Here is a 16,318-nt window from a genome sequence, read left to right as displayed (position 1 = left end):
TATTTATCTGTGCTCACACTCTTAACAATGTAATACGTCATGCGTCAGATCCTTAGGACTCACCATGTGTTTCCTAAGACTCAAAGGGCTAAGGCAGAAATGCCGAGAATCCTGTGCATATTGCGCTGCATGGTTGTGTGCTCCAAGCTTGGCTGGTCCATGATCCTGATCCTACTTCATCTTCCAATTGGGCCGCACAGGTAACGGCAACATTGATCATAGACCGAGCGAATTTAGAAACTCACTTTCCACTTCGTGCAATATTTAACATTATTTATTACTTCAGCATTTTCTTGCTGTGGTTGATCCACCTGATGGAGATTGCTTGTGTTGTGATCGAAACGTTGTGATTTGTTTTATTTTATTTTTTTTCTACCTACATGACTTTACCGAAAGAACCAAAGAGTAAAGGACAACGTGTCTGCCATTGTGCCCGTTAATGTTACACACTTTAAGCAGGAATTGTATATCCAAAAAAAGAAATAGAATACGACGTTTCGATTGCAATACAAGCAACCGTCATCAGGTATGAATGAATGAGAAAACAAACCTAGTAAACTTAGAAATGTAATGCAATGCAACACAGAGAGTCTGCTAACACAACAGTTAACACTTTACCTGGTTGATTACGTTCTTCCAAAGATTGCTAAATTTGAGAGAGCTACAAAACACAGACACGGAGAGAGATCCATACACAGAGAGAGAGACACACATGGGGGAGAGACACATAGAGAGACACACCTCATTGGTGTCCAACTCCTATGGCTGTGCACAGCTGCAGGCCGCGTTTATTACATGCTCCTATTTTCCCAGCTCTGTCTATTCCAGGAGGCACAGTTTTCCAGAGATCTTAAGATGTGTTGCAGTGATCAAGTACAGTAAAAGCTAAGGCCGAAGATTTGCGCACTCCTAACAACAAAGTTAGTAACCTCAGTGGACAGTGAACACCATGTGACGGTGTTATCGGATAACATTTCCACCCTTCTAAACTCTCCAGAACGCCAAACATGGGAAGCAACACCAAGTAAAAAAAACACCATGTTGCTCTCCTCGTTCATCCGATCACTCCCCAATCCTTGTACCCCCCCCACCCACCTTGCTAAACCCCGTCACTTCCCTCCTCTTTCCCACCAAGAAAAACAACCAAAAAAATCCAGCTTGAGGCAGAGCCAAGAAAATCCATGGGGCCTGCAGCGAAGCACATGAGCTGTTGCCGCCATTCAGCCACCATGGCCTTCCGGGCTGCATCAACATTCTGTCTGGTGTGTGTGTTCTCTCCCACCTTCTTGCGTTTTCGTTTTTCTTGAACAATCATTCTCAGAGTCACTTAATTTATGGTGTTGTTAAACAATATTTTCTGCAAATGGTGTGGAGGCATGGCACAGTGGTTAGCAGATATTATTACCTCGTTATTCACGAGCTTGCTAACCGTGATTTTTGCTTATCCGTGAATCGCATCTGGAACTCTACATGACTGCATCGAGAGAGAGAGCAAGAAAGTTATTTAAATAAAGTGATGAGCGAGAATGTGATGCGAGAAAGTGATGTGCAGCATCATAATTTATAATAATTAAAATTCATGACACGCATTCCATCCTAGGAACCCAATGTGCATTTAATTTATAAACTTATTTTATACTTTAATATATTTTTTCATTTACATTTATGTTTATTATTTGTAGACCTATATTATCCATGTAATTTTCTATTTACGAGCATCTCCTGAACTTATCTCTCTTGAATAATGAAGGAATATTGTACTGCATTATGAACCCAGCAACTGGAGTTGAATTCCTGGTTTGGGCTAACACCAGTTGTGTGTTATCTGAACTGGTCCTACACCTACCCCTTGAACAAACCCGCACTGATTAGCATACGTGTATGTATGTTGAACTTATTTCGAACTATACGTAGCCAACCACGGTGAAGTATGTTCAAACAACTTCTATGACAAAGTAGTGGGATGGCCTTCATCCAGCATGGAATGATAAAGGGCTGTAAATTAAATCTAAAGTAGTATTCTGTGTGTTCATTGTGCCATAAGTGACAGTGAACATCATCCATGCTTTATTTTTGCCATCCTGCTACCATGCCTCCATTTTATTTTTTGGTTTGTTCACTGACGGAAGTGGTCAAAGTGTTGCAATGGACTTTGGCACCGTAGGACTGGTGTGGCATGATAATTGAGCTTCTCTTTTGATTTGAAGCTTTCGTGACTGCAAGAATCCATACTCTTTGGTTCTTTCGGTAAAGTCACGTAGGTATAAATTAAAATAAATCACGACGTTTCGGGCGCAACACAAGCGTCCATCATCAGGTGGGAAAGGTGGGACCATGCTTTCCCACCTGATGATGGACGCTTGTGTTGCACCCGAAAAGTCGTGATTTATTTTATACCTATGTGACTTTACCAAAAGAACCAAAGAGTATGAGCTTCTCTTGTTGACCAAGAGAAAATGTTAATACGAAATCCATCACTTCATGTCGTGCTAGAATTCTGTCCATTGGTAGTGAAGGGATGTACTTTGCGTAATATCAACTTGTGAGCTAAATGTTTAAAGTTACGAAGTTTTAAATACCTTTTTATTGAATGCCTATGTATCTACAAATTCTGCCAAATGGACAGATGACATCAGTGCTCTTGTTCTGCTGATTTAATTCTGCCTAAGCTGCATTACTCATCATTTTATTACACATACTTGTAAGTCCATCTGATTAACAGCTGTATACCAATACAGGATGAAGGCTGTGTTCTTATACTGGTAGGAACGAAGTGAACCAGCCTACAATAGATTATACCGTCCGTCCGTGTAGCAACATCGCCCCCTACTGCAAACACTTGGCAGGACCCTACAAAAACCTTTAGACTCAGTGACGCTTTTCTGGCTAAACAAGTGTAACATTCCCTTATAATTCCCTGAGATAGCTTTTAATTAAAACATGTAAATTAAAAATTAACTCACAGCGGCCTAAAGCCTACAGCTAGGCCTAAAGCCTAGAACTAGGCCTCAAACTCTCCCTTCGTATCGTACCCCCGCGTGTGTGAAAGGGAGTTAATGTTTAACAATGTTACATTCCCTTATGTTTTTTTCAAATAGAAACATTTACATTTAAAGCTTTTACATTAATAATTAAAACATTTAAATTAAAAATTAACTCACAGCGGCCTAAAGCCTACAGCTAGGCCTAAAGCCTAGAACTAGGCCTCAAACTCTCCCTTCGTATCGTCCGATTAGGTGTAGCAACATCGCCCCCTACTGCAAACACTTGGCAGGACCCTACAAAAACCTTTACACTCAGTGAGGCTTTCCTGGCTAAACAAGTGTAATAATACATTATGTTTATATTCTTTGGTTATTCATTCCTACCAGCCCACCCCGCAGGGACCTGTTAATTACGGTAATACTTTTAGTATGAAACCTGCAGCCCTCTTTGCCAGCAGGGTGTGCTATGCCATGGTAAATGGTCCCGAAGGAGCATGGTTCTAGCGGCGGGCAGAGAGAGAGCATGTGAGGACGCAACAGCCCGATTGGCTGGCAAGGGCACGTGACAGGACAGGGCCAAAGGTGACAGAAGGGACATGTGATGTAAGGCCCAGAGTCTTCTAGGGAGTTCTAGAAGGGGGTGTGGCCGAGGCGGAGCTAGGCCATGCTGAGGAGCATAAAAGGGAAGTCCCGAGGTCCAATCCGGGCTGTCTACTGGAATGGAATCCGCCGTGCTACGTCTCTTCGGTCTTTGGTCTTCACGCTCGGCATCGTGGGTCAAGCAGTGCGTTAACTGACCTGACCCAGTTATGTAGTTACCCTGTTGTGGTCATAGAATCAACGTGTTGCCTCCAAAGTCAAGGGTGTTTCTCACGTGAACCCACTACAGATGTATTACATTTCTTTTTCAGTAACTGGGATAAAGGCCACTACTGCTGTCCACTATTCCTCGACTTGTCAAAATGCTTTAATATTGTTGACCATTTCACACGTAGGCTTTCTCGACCAATATTATTAATAATAAAGGTTTTTGGGTTAGATGGCGTTATTTATAAATGTCACCACCCTCCACCACCCGACACGGCCAATCAGTAAAAAATGTGTCACGTTGACAAAAGACAAATAGTTCTACTTTAGCCCACGAGTGTCTTGAAAAGTGAATCCACAACATTTTCAATTTTTGAGTATGACGTTTCGCTGGTTATTACATCCAGCATCAACGGGCGATTTGCCAGAATCGTGAAGCCCTCTACCTGCTCCCGGTCTTAAATAGAGCAGCAGGGTGTTGGCATCATTTAATCCAATTAGGTTCAGAGATCAGAGGTGGAGGGGGGAGTATTGTAATTATATTATAGATTAGTCATTTGTAAATTGTTATGATTAGTAATCGGTAGTAGATTAGTTATCAGTTGGAATGTATATTATTTAATAACTGAACTGCCCAATCACTAATACACAATCAGGTGTAGAAATCAGAGGTGGCGAAGGGTAGGTTATTGTAATTATATACTACGTTGGTAATTGGTTAATTAGTATGTGTTTTCTTTATAAGGAATTGTAATTGTAAGATGTATTATTTAATAATACGCTTGACCATGATATTCTGCTCACAAGCCTTGGTCAACTCAAATTTTTAGATGGTACAATAAAATGGTTTAAGAGTAACCTCTCAGACCATTCTCAAAAGGTGCATGGTGATAACATCTCGTCCAGAAATATTAAAATAACAAAGGGTGTTCCACAGGGTTCTGTGCTGGGTCCAATTCTGTTCTTATTTTTAAACGATCTTGGACTAAGCTTATATCGCTCAGAATTTAATCTGTTTACTGATGACACTCATGCTAGTAACTGGTAAATCTCCAATCAAAGTCAAGAAATATCTCCAAAATGATATCCACTTGATTCAATATCAATTGTTGTCATTAAAATTTCATGCTCTTTTTTCTTCACCTATTACGGATATCAGAAACAGCATCATTGAACAGAGTGCTTAAAATACTTGGGTTGGCCGAGTCAACTTACATTGCAAACACTTACTGATCATATCTCAAAGGAAAGCAAAGAAAAAATAGGGGTTTTATACAAAAACAAATATTGTTTTCCCATTCAATTGCCTGCAAAGTGTTGAAGCTATAATTTTGCAACTTTTTGACAACTGGGCTGTTTGCAGATCAGCAACAAATGAAACCTTAAACATTGTGGTAGTTGCCGCTCTTTACATCTGCTCTTCGATTTGCACTGGATGTACTATACAGGACCTACCATTGTTACCGACACTTAAATCCAGTCTCGCATCGTTTTATGCAGGAAGACATCCACATTGGGCCTTGTTCATCCATAAAATACTTATTGGAAAATCTTCACTATACTGAGCTAATTGATTAACCCCATTGTCAAACCCAAGAAACCTAAGACGTCCATCTAATTGGCTTTTAACTATCCCGTGAACAAGAATTGGAATAGGTAACAACACCTTTGCCATTGCAGCACCAAAGTTTTGGAACCTTGTTTCCTCCGTCAACATCGTAAGTCTTCCTTCAATAAATGAACCTTATGGCGGGATCCCAAGGCGAACGATACGGCAATCTATTCCTCTCGACGAGCTCTACACGATGTACTAGTCAAAGTTTCAATGTTTTGTTTCTTCTGCACATTCGTCCACGCTGTGCGTGGACGACATGACAACAGAATGATCCGCGCCAGGTGGGTCGCGGAGTTTATGTGCGCGGTTGGACGGAGTTGCCAAAAAAAAATAAATAAATAAATACAGAACGCTTTTTTTTTCGTTTATTCCGGACCCCGGGTCCTGCCATAAGGTTCAGATATCCCAAAGTAGAAAATGAGTACTGGATACAATGACATTTGCAAATGTGATTTGTAACTTTGATCCTTACATGCATGTCGATAGTTATTTTACGTGCAATTTTGTTGTGGGACTGGGTGTTGTCTTGGTGTGGTCTGGGTTTGTTTTTATTGTTGCTTTGTTGCCTTGCCCAAGGTTGCATCTAGTGTTGAAAAATCGGGGCAGGAATGTATGTACTTATGCAATTTGTGCTTATATACTTTATTTTTACGTATTTATTTTCAGTGACTTGTTTACATTTTTGTTTAGATTGCACTCCTAATGTTTTCTGTATTGTTTGTTGTTGTAACTTGCTGACCTGTCCCTACTGAACAGCTGTGAAAAAGAGCTTCAAAGATCATCAGATTGCTCCAGGATAAAAAAAAAAGATTCTGATTGTGAATGGACATCACCAATGGGCTCTTATTTGCTTGAATATCTTAAAATCAGCCTGGGTTATGGCCAATAGCTGTTGTGTAGGTAAACTGTGTTAGTATGTACAATGACTCTTACACATTCATCTTGCTTCACAGAGGAGCATGGCACACCATCCACTGCTACGGTGAAGTGGGGGCACGGAGTGTGTGCCATATCCGTGGATGATTGTTTCAGCTTCATCTTATCTCCTGGGGTTCGTTGCAATGGCCTACCTTTGCTGGTTTGTGATGCATACCAAGGCTGGGCTTGGTGCATGTATTTCTAAGAGGATTTGGGTCTTAACGTGTATTAAAGGCTCATTCGGTGTGAATTAATCCCTCCTGTTTATGGCGAATTAGTGTTGAAATTAGAAAGAGATGGACTTTTAATCGGTGCAGTAAGAATACGTAAAAAGCATTTTTGCACTTGATAGAAACACTCAGCATTTTGGTCAAAGGGAGCAGTGGATTCAATCCTCAACATAAATACTGAGCTACGATTAACTGTTAAGACATTTTGCCCGAATTTGGTTAAATAACGAGGACCTTTTTCATACTGGAACTGTATGGTGTCAGACTTGTTACTTATTTTCTCCATCTCGCAATATTCCTTTTCACTTGTGGCCTTATGTGGTTAGCAGATGGTTCCTGCTGCAGCTATAACATCCCGTTATTCCTTCTGGTTAACCACAGCCAGAGGTTAACGGAGCACTGCGGTCCACTCAGTTTGTTCCAGGGACTCTGGGTGCTTCAGCACTTTCTGCACCTATCAATAAGCTGCATACAGACAGCACCTTTATCTGTCTGGCCTCACTGTGTTAATCCAAGGCCATAAATTGCCTAAGCTTCAGAGTGATCCATTGTCTTGTACCCTTCATTTGTCCTGTGTTGGCTCTTGCAGGTGTTGTCATTGAGTTTGGTTGAGTGGGTGTCCTTAGATTCTGCAGCTGAGCTTACACCTCCGACTTGTGTGCATCAACATAGTGCAATCCAGCACCAGTGTAAGCATCCGGTATGGTACGCAGTGACGATGCATGTGTATCCAGGTCGACCGCTATTGTAAGCCAATGTTTACTCTTAAGGCCGATGTATATATGGCCAATTTTAGTGCAATAATATTTTTGCATTGTGGTAGTTGCCACACTATTAAAAAAAAATGAAGTGACCCAAATTTGTAATGCTCCTCCCCTTAATTGTATTTACCATGGAATGGCAGCTTATCATTTCAAACACCAGTTATGTGACTACTCTGTAGTCCAATATTTATTCCTCAAGCACACTTTTCAACAAACTCCCCCCCCCCCTGGTTTCAATATTGTTTGCCAATGCTGTACGAAGTCCTGATAGTTGCTTGTATTAAAGCATTGCCAGTGATCATTGCTGGCAACTGTTGACCCAGAACATTGTCCTCGTTTCTACTTTGGAAATGACGAGTGTCTGCAGGCAATCTGTCAGTGCTTTCATCCATTTAGATGAGTGTGAGCCCAGAGCAAGTACGCTTCAGGTGTTGTTGAAATTTTAATTACCACAAGGTGTCATTTTATTTTGTTGAGATCCTTCAGGGTAGAGCACATTATTATGCAGAATCTGTTGCCTAACGTGGAAATGTTGATGCTTTTGAAGATGGAGCTACAAACTGGTTTAATTTAAGCTCTGGCATTCTTAAGCTTGGATATTTATACTTTTCCTGTGACTTTCCCTGCTTGATTGACAGCAAGCTGCAGTTTGTTCACTTTACTTCTACAGGGTGGGCCATAAGTAACTACCTGATTTGAAATAGTGAAATTTTGTGTGAAATTAATCTGTTTATTTTGTTGCATAAATGAAGTAGAAGTTTGGGAGTTTATGATGAACCGGTATAGACCTCAGCAGCGTGCAAGAATAGTTGAAATTTATTTCAGAAACAATTGTTCAATTATTTCAACAAAGGGAGTTTGTGTTTTTCTTTCATTTTTCTAAAGTTATAGGCAAAACATATTAGGTACTGTAGTTACTTATGGCCCACCCTGTATATATCATCCATTAATGTGGTATTGTGTGCGAATGGAATGTTTGTTTGCGTGCCATTGTGTATCATTTAGATCTCCAGTACAAGAAGAAACATTTTCTTGTTCATTCGTGATTAAAATGAAACGGAGAAGAAAATGAGATCGTTTGTGTGGAACAACGTTTGGCTTTATAACTGTAATATATAGTGCTATAGGCATAATTATTGAGTATAGATACTCAGTTTGCTAATTCAGCCACACTAACTGTACCTTCGTTAGCTGCTCGCCTGGGGGAAATTTGATTTCAATTGACAAATATGGTGCATTTGTGGCTGTTAACATCCAGCAGCATAATATTCTACTCTCATCATGCTGTCTGGTACAACCTTACACTTTTTTTAAGACGAGGATCACCGTGCATGTGTCACCATCAACCATGCTCTATCCACTGTTGGATGAAGGCTTCATCAAATCGTCACCATCCCTCATGCTCCCGTGATTCAACAATCTTACCTAGCTCCTGCACATGAGCTTTCCATTTGCCTCTGCCATAACCTTTTGTCTTCGGTATGTAACCCACGTTTAGTTGCTACTCAAGCAGTTTTTTTTTTTATCACGAGCCATTCATGCCTTGTTAAAGATGTACCCGGACCAAGTTCACATCTTTTTTTTCTCCCACAGTTACCATTATTTCTATATTTTTTATTATTCTTTGATACTTGCATTTTTATGTCTGCCAGTATAATTCCAAGTGTGCACTTTTTTTGTTCCAATAATTGTCAGCCGTAGGTAACATGCACTCATTGGAATGTTCTTATTTGCACACATTCGTATGTTTATTTTCACTGCTCCTTTTAGTAAAAGTACTCTAACCTGATCTCACTTATCTTTATATTTAATAAAATGCTCCTGGTATGACTTCAGTAATTCTTATTAGATATAAATACTCTGTTTTCAGCTGTCCCTCCAAAAATATATTTGTACATGACTTATGATTTACTCATAATTAGTTTGAGCCTTTGCTGAATACATTTGACAAAGTAAATTGGCGCACTCATCCGAGCTCTCAATAAGAAGGCCTAAATCAAAAAATATTTCGAAATTACAGAGAATTTGTAAAGTTGGAATAGCTGCACTTAAATTGCTTGAGGAACGTGATGAAATACATAACAGGAGGCGTCAGGCAAGCAGATGTGATGTCAGTGGCATAAGATGATTTCTGAAACATTGGTTGGAGAAATAAAGGTGTACATTTTTTAAAAAAATTGGAAATAATGTCAGATTAAACAAAGACAGTCATCATACCAACCAAGGGAAATTTATTTCAGCAGATCATTGAACCTATTAAAGAAAACTGTAAAGTGCATGTTGAGAAATCGTACGACTAAAATTTCAGACACTTTTTTTTCTGGTGCCTTATATAACACACGCAGGGTTGTGGGCTGTTTTGTAGGTTGTTGTGACCTGACGTCCAAACTAAACCGTTTCAATAGTTATCGTCCGCAGAGCACATTAATTGGTTGATGTGATGCATGATGCGCGCGTGCCTTCTGGGAAATGTTGGTTGGCTCATTATGACTCTGCACACGGACGATTGGTCACACTCCAATGTGTAACAACACCCGTGCCTGGGATCGGTGCGAAATCATTACTGGACCGCAGGCCGTGCCCTTTTGTTTGGCTTGATTTGCTGCTCTCACGCCAGAGATGCACCCCGCTATCTGTTGTTGGGCTTGCACTGTGAGCGCGTGTGGTGCTGAGAGATACGTTTGTGTCGTCAATCGAGTGATGAAAGCTGGCCTCGCTGTGGAGGCAGGAATGCATGTGTGTCACACGACGCTTCACGGGTTGCTCGTTTGGCTACTGGGAGGGCCCTGGCTGACGGTCACTGTACCGCCCCGTGCGTGCAAGGCACTTGCCAGGAATGTGGTGTGCATTGGGCAGCGTAGAGGGGGAACGTGCCCTATGGGTGGGTGCGTAGACTTGTCCTCATTTCCAAAACATTCACGTGACACGACAGATATTTATCAGTCCGCTAGTTTTAGATACAAGATACTTGTAGTGCTTCGGCAGTTTTTTTTTGCAGTAGTTCTTGTTTCCACAATTTGAACTCTTATTTTAGCAAGTAAAATGTTGTTTGTGTAAATGTATTAAAAACATAGACGTTATTTTTTTTTACCACTTTTTCATCATTTTCAATCAAAGTTGGCATTTTAAGAATTCTGTATTGAGAAAATAATGTTTTAATTAATTAATATAACAGTAAAATGTTAACTGTGTGCGTTAAGTGTTTCTAATGCACACTGGTCGTTCGGTCTGTGCAGTGAGTTTTTGTTGCAAGGCAAAGCGAGGTGCCAACCATCCCCAGCCCTCTTCCCCCAGCCCCTACCTTGCCCATCCCCCCTCCCCATAACCTCTCTAAGGACAGGAATGCTTCTCAGCAGGGATAACACAATCGCCCCCACCCCGCTGAGCTTGGGCAGGGGTGGGAAAGTATAACGTGAAGGTAACTTGAGCCTCTGCAGGTTCTACGTGGAACAACAGGCGAGCGAGTCGAGGATGGCCAGTGGATGGGGCCGTGCTGCCGGCCGAGGGTTAGAAGGCTTCGACACTCCAGGCGGGCACAAGGCCAGGTATCATTTAAGCGCACACTGTAAGGCAGGGAGAGTTCCCAGGTGACAATATCAATGTGTATTTCCTCCTTTATTTTTTTGAGGTGCAAATGTCTGTATACACTCACCCACTTTGGATGTTGTGTGTAGAAAAAAGAACGGTCTAGTAATTGCAATTGCTTTTACACAATAAATAGGAATTTTAATAATGTATTAATGGTCCTTTCCACTTTTCTATCCTTCCCATCCTCTACTAGTGGTTTAGTTGTATTCGTACATGTGCTTACTGCTGTTTTTATTGATGCTTAGGAACTGTAATCTGGTTCATTTACCTTGCTGTGTGTGAAAGCATACAGCTCCTATTGCTGCTCTCAAGTGCATGCGTGCTGTGCTCGTGACATTGCAATAATGAATAACCCCTGGGGCCACGCAATGTTCAGATTGTAAAATAATCTTATTGTATTGCAGACCTTTGGTCATTCGAACCTGGCTACCAAGTCTTGACCAATTGATATATGTGGCCCCTTAGGACCTAGAGAATTAGAAAACAATAATTGTATAAAATTAGTTCATTGAAAAAAACATGCCACAACCTGCAGGATTTGTCCCCCTCGCCTATTGCTTCTCAACCTGCTTTCGTCTTGCTTGCTTCTACGACATTTTATAACATTTTGGCAGCACTGCCGTCGAATATATTCTGCCGCGGCACCAAAGCTTCTAACAAAGTCACCGCCACTCCTGTCAAGCCATTGTCTTCTAACAACAATCACATAATTTGCACGTAATTGTACCTCCATTTATGTTGTTACTAATTCATAATTTTTATTAAGTTTCATCAATTACTCCTAGTGTAGTGTGAGCACTACACTTGCCAGAAGAAATGGTATGACCTGAGTGCCATGGTCTCCTGCCAGTCCTCAATGGAGATTGGTAGATTGGTAAACCCGGGATCTAGAGAACTGGTACCTGCAAGTGCCTTTCCACATCATCCATCGTGATTTCGCTTGGTACTCAGTCAGATCATACGAACCTGTACTTGGTCAACAAGAATAAAGAATAGTGCAGAAGATCAGTTGCTTGGCAGTTTTCAGTTTACTTTAGCATAGCTTCGGAGCATATGCATTTAATAAGCGTGCTCTGGTGGGGTTCACGACCATGGCTTGCTCCCAGTTTGGCTGTTTTGCTGGGTGTTGTTTTCATTAAAAAGAGCAGTCTGCATGCACACCATTATGAATATTTCTTATTGAAAAATGTAATCTGAAAGAAATAATCATGTGAAAAATTTGGAGTATTGGTATTGTACCACGCCACAGTGTAGTGTTTGGTTAGCATTGCTTGTGTGCATTTTCACCGGTAATAACTAGTTGTTGAAGCTATCTGGGCTTGAGCCACCTTTGTGCCTTAGTCTGAAACAGCGACTTCAGAGCTCAGCAAAGTGCAGGGCTGAGCTGAGAGAGGAACCGCAGAGCAAAGTAAGCCCTTGACCATGTGGCAGCCTGGTCTTCAGGGGATGTCATGTCTGCTTTAAAGGAGCTCTTGGCTATGCTCATAAGGGACGTTGCCTCGGGGGAAGGTCTGTAGAAGGCACAGGAGGGCTGACCTTCCAGATCTAATGGAAGCTCCTAAGGTTGAGGAGTGCACATTCAGGGTCTTCTGTCCTGGGGCAGTTGTTTGTGATCGTTTGACAGATAAAAAAATTGGCCTTGACTTTTAAGCCTTGGCTGGTAGTTTGCTGGAAGCATTGTATATCACTCTGTGGGAGCTTTGCAGGAGGCCGTCTCCAGGTCACATTATTTAACATGTGCATTCCACCAATGGAATGGCAGCCTTGTGGGCTTGTACATCAGGAATCTCCTTGGAGTTCATCTGCAAGGTGACAACCCCAGGATGGTTTCCTATTCATTTATTAAGCACTGTTGGTTGGATTACGTTAGCTTCAGTGAAGGTGTCTTTTGGCAGTGCTGTTTTGTCCGGCTGTGCTGTAGGGGAGTCTTCTATCTTCTTTTGTGAATGTGCTGGTACATATCCAATCTGTATGGAATCATGGGAGTTGTGGTCACAGCGTAATAGAAAGTATTTTTATACTTGCCCCATAAATACGTGTTTTGTGTATACGTCACAGTCCTTCCCATTTTTAATTGCTGTGGTTCTGGGTGCCGATTCTTTGGGTCTGGGTGACACACTCTCTGGTGACGAATGGTGGAGACTTCGGCTCCCAGGGCGTTACCATACCTTCAGGCAAATATGGTGCTTACACCAGACTCTTCGTCATTAATTAAATAAGTTAATTAGTACATAGATTTGGGCACATTAATGTGCGATTGTTGCAAGTGTTAGCAGATGACAGTAGGTTATATCAGTATGGATTCGTAGGAATGGCAAATGTACGGAAATTTATTTTTACATGTTGAGTAAAAAATATACTTTTGAATGTCTTTGCATTGGCAATTGTGATGACCAACATTTGCAGGAATTTGACGGACATAATGATATGTTACAACTTGAAACGTAACAAGCAGAAATGCAACGAAGCTTTTTCCTTTTATTTGTTGGCTCAATTTGGCTAAACTTCATGGACAATTTCCTGTTTGGCCATGGCAAGTGGGGGTAATGGAAAATATCGTTGGCTCATTTTTCACATAAAAGTGGTATTTAATGAATCTTTAGTAAGCGGGTAGGAACTTTTATGCAGAAAATGTGCACTAATACGAGACCAGAATAATTTCTGTGTTGCACAAAGAATAGAAATAAAACAATTTGTGGGCAAGCAACAATCGACAAATTAATGATTGCACAATTTAGTTAATTTAACTTATTTATTGCAACATATGACAGGGTAAATTTTTTTGCTCAACAAAAGTGCATTTGTATTTCACAATGCAGCACATCTGCAAAATTCTGCATGCCATTCGCTGCAACTTGCTTCTCTGCACTTCATGTTTCCCTAGATGTGTTCAGCGTGTGTGCACCTTAATTACAAAAAAATACCAAGGCATTTTGTTTGAAAATGAATTGAATGTATTAAGGAAGTTTTTATTTCATTAATGTACTTTATTTCAAAACTCTTTTAAGAGTTGAATATTTTACAGGACAACTCTTATCCACGGTGATTTTACAAAATAATAGCGAAGCTGCTACCGAATACTTGCGATTTGTTCACGGATAAGAAGAAGTGCAAGCGTTTTGTTACTTGGGCACCATTACCACATCTGATGGATGGTGTTCTCGAGAAATTGGAACCAAAATTGGAATAACCAAGGTAGCCTTCAGAAAGATTAATTAATTTCTAACCAAATGTCTTTGCTGGATAATTGAAGAAGTAGATGATTAGGTGAGTAGTAGTGAGAGGGAACGGCTTGCTCACAGAGGTGGTTGAGGGAAGATTCTTTAAGAAAAGACCAACAGGAAAGTAAAGAACACTGATGCCTGAAGCTGTTCCACAAGGACGGACGTGAGGGCAGATGAAGATAACGGTGCAAGACAGAAACAGAGGAGAGCATTTTACCTGGGACCTATCTATGGACACCACCTTAATGAATGAGCTTCCTATGAATATATAATTAAATTAAATCATAATCACTATTTTTTTAGAGAATTAGATGTTACAATGGATATGAAGCATGTAATTTACTTGACTTGACAGTTTACAATAGCTAAGCTTTAGGGATTCGCTTTTTCACTTTTTCTTTATTTTGAGGATCAAATAATTTTGCTTTGTGTAAATCGAGTTTATCTAAAACTTTTGTTTTATTTTAAATCGTGAGGTACACTTGAAGGACATACGTATGGTACCAACTTGTTTCTGTACCAGTTTTTAAATGTGTTGCGGCGCAAGTTACAACTCAGAGGCAGGTTCTGTTAGGGGCTCACGCCGAGTTTATTAAGGGATTACGCCTAACCAATCCACCCTAGCCTATAGCTCCCCAGGGGACAGGGTACTGTGAATCCTACAACGCGGCTAACTCGGCTCTCCTCCCTGCCCTGGCCCGGGACTACCCCAACCTCGGCCGGGCGGGCGGAGTAGCCTCCCTTTGCCTCGTGTGAGGATCACCTACCCCGAGTCCCCACTCCTACCCCCGACGACCCCCGGTTACGTCAAGGGTCTCCCTTTAAATACCCTCCGGGGGACATGACGTCACCGTCCCCCAAGGTCTGCCTGACACGTTCTGCGACGCCACTCCGAGGGAGAGCGTGACGTGATGTGACCTCACCCACTACTTCTCTACAAATGTACTGCTTGAAAAGCTGGAACTGGTTCATAGCATCGTTGTTGGTTTAAAAGTGATTCGTCGCCGAGAAAAAATAGATGCGTTTTTTTAAAAGAAAAGGTTGAAGAGAGGCAACATCTTTTAAGACATTGTGACCTAATAGATTTTGTGCAGTGGGTCATAGTGATGGGTATGATATTAGTATCGTGCTCCAATTATGATAGAAATGTAAACTTTATCCTGATCACAGTCGCACCCTTAGTCAAGCAATCTTGTTGTTCACATATTTCAACAACAAAAAAATAATCTATATTTGCTTCATAATAGTGCTTTATTTGAATAATAAAGAATACATTTTAGTAATATGTGCCAACTTAATTTTCATAGCGTCTGCTTCTCTTATGAAACATAGATTTAATGTAAATTTCATGGTCAGCTGTGAATTGGTAATTGTGATGGTCGCACCAGCTGTGGACACTTTGGATAAGCGACGGCTGGCTCGTTCTGCTAATCAACTGGAATATTAATCATTCCTCACATTCAGCTACACGGCACGAGTATGTTTATAGCTTGCTTTTAAAACAGTGGCTATTCAAGGGAGCCTGTAAAAACACTGGGAACGTCACTCTTCTGGGCTGTAAATATGGTTCTTGCCATTGACCATGAGTAATCAACAGGTACCCCTGCATGTGTGCCTTCTGCTAGCGGTAGTCACCGAAGCAATCTTGAAATGCATGCTGCCACATCTACAACAGTGCTGGGACCTCGAATCTGTTAAGATAGTAATCGTTAACATTTGCATTATATATTTGTAGAGCGAAGTCGTAGTACTGTGGTTAGCACACTGTAGTACACTGCACTGAATCTGGCAATCTGAGTTCAATTCCTGGCCAAGTGATGTTTAGGTTTAAACAATTTTGGGAACATGTCTATTTTTGGATTGATCTGAAAATATGACCACTTGCATGGTCATGCTTTTTCCACCAAAAGTGAATCCATGTGGCATCAGGTTACGTCCCTTTTCCTAGCACGAAGACGCAGTGAACTCTTACATCACATAAATTACCTGAAAAAGCAAAATGCAAAAAGATCTGAATTTATCCTTAAAATTTAGAAAATCCAAAACGTCTAAATGATAACATATTAAAGGGTGTTTAAGTTGTCATTTTTTGCAGAAGCCATTACCCTTCGTCCTGTCTGGGGGTTGGAATCGTTTATGGAAATGTTGGCGTGTGAGTGTAGCCCCTGCAGCTATAAAGTGACTCGGT

The 16,318-nt window shown here is 41.0% G+C and overlaps 1 protein-coding gene across 14 annotated transcripts in view; it reads left to right on the top strand.

Annotated features, from left to right (window-relative positions):
• The window catches only part of ZMYND11 (zinc finger MYND-type containing 11), a 74,225-nt gene that overhangs the window by 20,434 nt on the left and 37,473 nt on the right, over nucleotides 1-16,318 (top strand). For 7 of the 14 annotated variants that reach the window (XM_078865898.1, XM_078865899.1, XM_078865897.1 and 4 more), the window contains exon 3: nucleotides 10,756-10,863. The exons of 6 other annotated variants lie outside the window; for them this stretch is intronic. In XM_078865898.1, the coding sequence (XP_078722024.1) occupies nucleotides 10,756-10,863 (108 nt within the window). Of the gene's footprint in view, nucleotides 1-10,167; nucleotides 10,204-10,755; nucleotides 10,864-16,318 lie in introns of those variants that run through there. One more of the 14 variants, XM_078865911.1, reaches the window with a different exon arrangement.

Source organism: Lampetra fluviatilis, chromosome 21 (genome assembly GCF_964198595.1).
Source record: "Lampetra fluviatilis chromosome 21, kcLamFluv1.1, whole genome shotgun sequence".
Lineage (NCBI taxonomy): Eukaryota > Metazoa > Chordata > Hyperoartia > Petromyzontiformes > Petromyzontidae > Lampetra > Lampetra fluviatilis.
This window is presented reverse-complemented; position numbering and strand designations above follow the sequence as displayed.